Source organism: Dama dama, chromosome X (assembly GCF_033118175.1).
Source record: "Dama dama isolate Ldn47 chromosome X, ASM3311817v1, whole genome shotgun sequence".
Taxonomy (NCBI): domain Eukaryota; kingdom Metazoa; phylum Chordata; class Mammalia; order Artiodactyla; family Cervidae; genus Dama; species Dama dama.
In genome coordinates, this window is record NC_083714.1 from 62,330,968 (window position 1) to 62,338,933 (window position 7,966).

Consider the following 7,966-nt stretch of genomic DNA (forward strand, 5'->3'; position numbering starts at 1 on the left):
GGTTCAAGGTGTTGTGGCCATAGGAATATTAAATTCCATGTCAGGTTTTGGTTTAATTTGGCATTGACTGTTATTCAAACAAAGCAGTGTTGTGAGTAGCAGAGGAAGGGAAGGCAGGAAAATCAACACATTCTTGGAAATAAGATGCGGCTTTTGCTTTGCTATTTTGTTTTTTCTTCGGCCACAGAAATATTTATTTGCTCTTAGGCTCACTGTGAAAATCCCTTTCAGGACTTGGTACAAACCTAAGCTTCAGAGGAAACTTCATTTAAGATGACAAGAATTTAGCAAGACTTCTCTTGATACTTTTTTGTTTTAATATGAGAACCCCTCAGATGTGTGCTGTTTAGTTTAGGGAGACCGCTTTGCATACACTGAGAGCCCCCTCCACCTCATTTCCTGTGGCTGTGGCATATGTGGTGTTTTAAAAGTTGATGTCTGCCTTATTTCCTGATGACCTTAGTGTTTACAAAGTGTATTGATGTATCATTTACCCATTCTCTCCATGTATTTATGTGTTAGGCTTTTCATGCTTTAGTATAAAGCATGGCAGTGAAATAATTATCCAACAGTTGCTCTCTTGGACCTCAGACATCTGGCATGATGCTATAGGAGCTGGTCCTAGGTCAATATTTGAAGCACAAGGAAGCTCTGTGTGATCAAGTTAATGGAACTTTCCTGTTTTCTGGTTCTGTGGTATGTGTTTAAAGCAAGATTTAGAGCAAAAAAGTTTAGGCAGTCACCTTCACCTCTTCTTCACCAATGCAGGGCTTATTGCCACGTCAATACAACCAACACACACACACTTGACAGTCTCTTCCCTCAAAGAGCTTATACTTTTGTTAAGAAACCAGACCTTAATAGATGAAAAAAAAAATCCCTACCTATCCTGAGGTCTCTAGTATTTAGGAGATTGTGAAGAGGGCTATTGTGCATGTGCGTGTGCGTGCATGCGTGTGTGTTTTAAAATTCCACTTTACCCTAGAGTTTGACTCAGGTCTGCCTGTGGACATAAGGGACAGGAAACTTTCTGGTGATTCATTCCCATCCTGGAAGCAGTTTAAGTCCTTAGGAACACATGGTCTCAAGTTCTAGGAAGATCTAAGCAACTGGTAGAAATTCTTTGGGATGAGTAGGCACCAAATACCATATACAGCTTATATAATAGAGGAGAGGATTGAAAAGTACAGTTATCTCTAGTTTTGCCTTTGTTATTAGTTGTGTGACCCATGATTTCAGCCTCTTTATGATCAGCTGTTCTTGATCTGAAAATCCAGAGGGCTGGAATATACAGTGCCTTTCAGTTTTAACATTTAAAAGAGAGTCACATTTACCGGGTATTCTCTGTAGCGCCTTCCCTTTTGACAGTTTGTAGCTAATACATGAACTCACATTTCAGGATTAATTACTTTAAAGTTCTTTTCCTCAATCTCCAGTAATTTAGATGATAAGGAGGGAGAGGGATAAAGGCAAGAATTTTTGGCAAATTCTTGTAGAGAAATTCTAAAATTCATTACCTTTCCTATCTACCTTTGGAATTCTTACAATAAGTGGTTATTTATTATTCTTGTGCCCCTTCCCCACCTCCTAAAACAGTGTTCAAAAATAGAGAAACACAAAACAAGGGACCAAAAAAAAAAAAAAAAAAAAAATCAGCGTAATTCCACCACTCAGGTAAATTGCACTTTTCCTTTCGGTTTTTGTCTAAAAACATATGACTGAATGGATCGCTCTGCGAACTGCTTTTGTTTCTCTTTGGAAATATATGTCCGTGTCTTGAGAGTATTTTGCTACGTAATAAGCATAATAAGATACTCTTAGGTTACTTTTAACCTCTTTCCATCCTTCTCTTTTTTTTTTCCTTTTAGGGCATTAGGGGCCGGCGAGGCCGTATCTCAGAGCGCTGCCGGCGAAGCTGGTTTTAGAAACAATATGATGCAGTTATAAGGGCAAGGAGATGGGTGGGGGGCGGGAAAGATTCCATAAGCGAAAAAATGAAGCAACCTCCACTCTGGAGATCTAAGAAATTTCCGACACTGGAACATTTTGTGTAGCGTTTTCGGCAACCTTCGGCAGAGGGCGCTAGGAAATTGTCGTCACTTTCCGGACAGCCTCCCAGACTTTACCCTCTAGAAAACTGTACAGTGTTTCCGGCTCTTCTCAGTTGCGGGCGCTCGTAACTTTTCGGCAGTTTCCGGGAAGACTCGGGGGCTCCGCGCCTCGCTCCTGTGTTCCGATCGCCTGGCGCAGCGGGGCTGGGTGTCGGGCTAGTCATGGCGTCCCCTTCTCGGAGGCTGCAGACCAAACCGGTCATCACTTGTTTCAAGAGTGTCCTGTTGATCTACACATTCATCTTCTGGGTGAGAGACGGAGACTCCGGGGACGGGAGGGGATCCCGGGCTGGAGTCGGGGAGGGGGTGTGTGACCCTGAGCTGAGGGAGCTCGGATCCGAGGTGGGGAGGGAGGCGCGAGTGGGGCTGGGGCGGCGGTCGCTGCTGGGACCTCGGTGCTGGGATTCCACCTCGGGTTCGGGCATCTTGCCCGCTCGGGTCGGGGTCTCGGGCGACGGCAGCCGAGAGGCTGAACCAGGACCAGACGTGCCTAGCGTTCGAATTCGATGCGGGGCGCCTGGAATGGAGTGACCCCCGCCCCCCAAAGCAAGCAGAGAGTGTTCCCTGAGAAGCAAGGCTTGCTCGGGCCCGGTGAGGGCTCGCTTGCATAATAGTCTCTTTCTTTTCACTGCTTCATAAGAGGGGAGTATTTCGCAGGTAAGTATGATAATGGCTCCACTCCCGCCAGTCTATCCTTAGGCTTGCTTTGTGTACCATTCCTTTGTACGCTCTGCACATCTGTTTCTGGAACGCTTAGAAACACTCCCTCTCCCCCCACCTGTAGGAAGGTTTTCTTCCTAAGGCGGGAGTAAATGAGTTAATGAAATTTTGAACCCTAGGGCAAAAAAACCAGATCAAGTTTAAGAATTTTGTCAAGATGCCTAGCTGCCCCCTGGTTTTGTCCTGGCTACAGTGATCCAGCGTGTGGGTTTATCAAGACCTGTTGTGTGCAACTCCCCTTCCTAACCCCCTGTACAGTACCCCCTTGTCTGCCATATCCCAGCCACAGATCTGTGGCCACAGAGTGCTACGTCAATTCTCACACCTCTTGTTTCTTAAACATCTAGTGGTTTGTGGTTTGAAGATGCTACTGTATACAATGTGTAACTCTCTATTCTCTGATTTCCCACGTAGATCACTGGTGTTATCCTTCTTGCCGTTGGCATTTGGGGCAAGGTGAGCCTAGAGAATTATTTTTCTCTTTTAAATGAGAAGGCCACCAATGTCCCCTTTGTGCTCATTGGCACTGGCACTGTCATTATTCTTTTGGGCACCTTTGGCTGTTTTGCTACCTGCCGAGCTTCTGCATGGATGCTGAAACTGGTGAGTGAGTCCTTGTTTTCTTAAAATTGGTTGTTGGTTTTTGAAAAGGCTTATATGTTGTAGGCTTTATTTCTTGGAACTAGGCATGGCCCCTTTCTGATTTTTCCTCTTCCTTATGAAAACTTAGTAACAGTATAGCAGCGACTCCCTTTGCAGTTGTGATGTATCTTATTTATGCTGACTTGGACTTTCTTTTTATCCCACAGTACGCAATGTTTCTGACTCTCATTTTTTTGGTTGAACTGGTCGCTGCTATCGTAGGATTTGTTTTCAGACATGAGGTAAGCCTGCCTTTGGGAACCTGAATATGTGAAAATTTATGCTCTAAGAGATAAAACTGGATAAATTTAAGTAATAGAGTTAAAAGACAGCTTTCACTAGTTCAAAAGCACAAAACTGGTAACACAAAATTGATACCTTCTCCACTCATCAAAACCTTAAATTAGAAATTGGAATTCCACTCTGTTAAATCTGGGGTTAGGAAATCATTCAGTGAGTACTGAGGCCTCATCAAGGAGAGTGTTTAACAAAGTGATAGTGAGGGTGGGAGATACAGCAGTACAAAGTTGCCACTTGAATAAATATAGGTTCCCATTGTACTTTGAACTTCTCATAGTTATCATCTTTTACTGGAATGTTTTGCTTAGGAGTCCCATTAGCAAAACCATATTGCTTAGAAGATAGAATTGGACCATAGATGTTAATTATATGTTGCTGCAATTTCTAACTTGACCTGGAGATCAAAAGAACAGTCTAGAATCTTTGTTTACCAGCCTTGTGTTTCTTTGCTGTAGATTAAGAACAGCTTTAAGAATAATTATGAAAAAGCTTTAAAGCAATATAACACTACCGGAGATTATAGAAGTGATGCAGTAGACAAGATCCAAAGCATGGTAAGTGGTCATAGCTGGTGGTTTCTCAAGAGGGAAACACATTCCCTATTCCCTCAGAGAAGATGATAGGGCCCTGCCTATCAGATGTTGTCCACTTGCCCTATAGCAGTGAAAGTCAGACCAGTTCCAAAATGTTTATCTCCTGCATTTTAATGCCAGTGTCATAGGATAGAGATCACTGAGTATAATCTTAGATGCTGGTGTAATTGTTTTTATGCTGGTATAGTTGTAATGCTGGTGTAGTTGTAATTACAACTACATAGTTGTAATATGAACTCTAAATGCTTTTGTTGGTTTTTTTTTTTCAGTTGCATTGTTGTGGTGTCACCAACTATAGAGATTGGAAGGATACTAATTATTACTCAGAAAAAGGATTTCCCAAAAGCTGCTGTAAACTTGAAGATTGTTCTCCTCAGAGAGATGCAGATAAAGTAAACAATGAAGTAAGGAGTAAAAAAATAATTTTCATTCACAATACACATAATCTGCAATAGCGCAGAAAACTGAAGCTCAGAAAATTTGTGACTTGTGATTACGTGACACTTAAACGCATAACCCAAAAAGTGAATCTCATGTCCCTCAAAGGAGATGTGATTTGTTATGAGGGAATAAATTTTAACAAAAGAACAAAGATCATCTTTTGCAGAGATGTGTGATCAAAGTATTATTGCTTGGGCTGTACTGACTTTTTTTTTAAATTTCTCTTCCATTAGGGTTGTTTTATAATGGTGATGACCATTATAGAGTCAGAAATGGGAGTTGTTGCCGGAATTTCTTTTGGAGTCGCTTGCTTCCAGGTAAGTCCTTGTAGTTAGGAAATGTTTCATCACTCTTGTAGGTGTAGGCTACAAGATTTCCACTTTGAAGTCTTTGAGTTTTGCCTCTGGGCCCTGTATAGCAAGGACAGTTTTAGAGAAGTCACGTTTTCACAAAACTCATTCGATCATCACAGTAGAAACATAGTAGTTTTGCCCTTTCCATTCCAGTTTTCAGTTGTCTTGGATCTTGTTTTCCCATGCCATTTTCCACAACTCCAGAGTTCTGTGAGACCTGCCCTCTTAGGTCTCTCTGAATCTGCACCCTCTAATAAAATAGCCACCTTTCAAAAGTTATAACTGTGAAATTAAAATTTTAGTTCCTCAGGCTTCCATTTGAAGTACTTGAAAACCACATGTGGCTAGTGGCCACCATGCTGGACAGCATTTTCATTATCACAGTACTGCTTCATAGATGGAGATTTTACTTGATGGGATGCTTATTCTAAACCATATCCTTTTTGCTCTGATAACTAAGAATAAGAAAAGTTTTCCCAGACTTCAAGATTTTCCGGAGTGATTTATGTCAGGAATGGTTGTGAAATTCCAGATCGCAGTTGTAGTTAAGACATCATGTATAAGCTTATTATAGAAAAAACTTAAGGAAATAAGTAGCAAATTGGAAGTGAAAGGAGCATATACCTGTATCTTGAGGTCTTTAAGCTTTGTGTGTATGTGTATGTTTAGTTTTGCTTATATTTTATTTCCAGCTGATTGGAATCTTTCTAGCCTACTGCCTCTCTCGTGCCATTACAAATAACCAGTATGAGATAGTGTAACCAACATAACATGGGTCTATTACTCTCCAGCTTTAAGGTATGCTCATTTTGATCCTCAGCACTGTCAGTGTTTACTCCAGCCTATACATACGATGGATGGGACTGAGTTTGCAAAGAAGGTCATGTCCAGCAGTGCAAATATTATCAGTATTGTGTTAGCAGCAGGACACAGCACAGCCATGCATAAGCATTAGTCTCGCAAAAAATATCATGGCCATAAAAGGACAGATGGGCCTCTCTGGGTTTACCTACATGTCAGCCTAAAGATCCTCATTGGTCCCCTTTCTAACAGATTTGGACCTAATGAAGAGAAATGAAGAATCCTAGTAGTGACCTTACTTGTAAGGGTCCCTGGCAAGTACACTCTGGCTCTTGATCAATACTGGCATTTTCCCCTGGTCTTTTACCCAATTCTCATTTACTGCAGTCTTCTGGTGGACTATTACTAGAGCCATGAACTCATCTAGCTTAACTAGGTTTTGGAGAAACATGTGTTTCAATAACTTCAGAATTTGAATGATAAAACGTGAGAACTATAGCTGGCTGAAGTAATCCCTAGGGTTCCCTTCATATTTGATTTGAGCCACTCACTGGGAACACATGGAGATCTTCATTAGCAGACTAGATTAAAATGTGTGCAAATGAATACAGGTATTGCAGTTTGGGTTACAAGGAAATTAACTATTTTTCCTTTAATTTAGGATATTAACATCCCTATCCCCAACCTTGTGAATTATAAGATCATCTGGATGGAAGACCTACATTTATTACAGATAGATTGAAAAACTACATCAATAGTCTGATTTGATCAAGACAGTTGTTTGATACATTCGAAGTCCACCTTTTGTCCCATTCATGTTACATCATTGAAATCCCCATATCACTCTGAAACACTGGAAGCGCTTAATAAATTGGAAATGAAGCAAAACTGTTCCTCTTGACTTTTTTGTCTTGGTATGGGGCTTTTGAAAGACAATAAGTTTACTGTTCATGTAGTAAGATCGAAAACTGACCCTTCCAAACTTGCCCTTTTCCCAGCCAGGGTTATCTGCTGTGATTGTATACTTTGCTTCAAGAAATTAAAATGTTTTCATTAGTCACACTGTGTAATGTCATTCCAGCCAGTAGCTGGATAACACCCATCATCAGAGTTGCCAATTGGTGGTAATGGCCTCTGACTTCTAAGGCACTCAAGACTATAAAAGGCACTACACATGCTCTGTGATACCCCAGGTTGTAACACCTTAACACTTTACATTTCTCTGCCTCTGAATTAAGGTATTTACATTAATATGTTTCCCTTATTTTTCGAAAGGTTCTAACTGTTACTTACTGGTGCCTGAGTTATTGTATTCTCTTTGGGAATTTAAAGCAACAGATCTTCATTAGCTTTAGCTGGTATTTCCTTGTCAGGTTGATATGACTTAATTGTCAATATTAACTTTTAATAGTTTTGTGCCTTTGATTAATAAATATAAATCTTTTACACAATAAATAGTGTTTTCCTCTAAAATCATTGTGTTTAACTTTTGGAAAATCTGGGATGGTGGTTTTCCACTGAGAAAGCTAAGCCCCACATTTCTACTTGGTGAATATAGTTCTGGATATGAAATGTAAACCTGAGATCTTGACACATTTTTTAAAAGTCCCTGATTACAAAAACTATTCCCTGTGAAAGAAACACATTCCTTGCTATGAAAAAGCATAATGCTTATCATTCTCCTAGAGATTAGACAGTTTTATTGTATAGTTTAAGAAGTTGGATAGGGAGAGAGAGAACCTGTATCTTCAGGGTAATAAGGAAATTAATCATTAAAGTTGGAGTTGGAATGGGAGAATTCTTTCTTTGGTTTTGAGTTTCTTTATCCACTGTGTGTGTTAGTTGCTCAGTCGTGTCCGACTCTGATTCTCCTGACTGTAGCCCTCGAGGCTCCTCTGTCCGTGGAATTCCCCAGGCAAGAATACTGGAATGGGTTGCCATTGCTTTCTCCAGTGGATCATCCTGACCCAGGAATTGAACTCAGGTCTCTTGCGTTGCAAGCAGA

General features: G+C 40.8%; 1 protein-coding gene across 1 annotated transcript; it reads left to right on the forward strand.

The window, feature by feature from the left end:
* Window positions 1-2,158: 2,158 nt before the first annotated feature.
* Window positions 2,159-6,849, forward strand: TSPAN6 (tetraspanin 6). The gene is made up of 8 exons (XM_061136423.1): window positions 2,159-2,360; window positions 3,246-3,434; window positions 3,641-3,715; window positions 4,229-4,327; window positions 4,636-4,770; window positions 5,041-5,124; window positions 5,853-5,958; window positions 6,623-6,849. Exons 1-7 carry the CDS (start codon window positions 2,274-2,276, stop codon window positions 5,919-5,921), a joined length of 738 nt encoding a protein of 245 aa, XP_060992406.1. The 5' UTR covers window positions 2,159-2,273; the 3' UTR covers window positions 5,922-5,958; window positions 6,623-6,849.
* The last annotated feature ends 1,117 nt before the right edge of the window (window positions 6,850-7,966 follow it).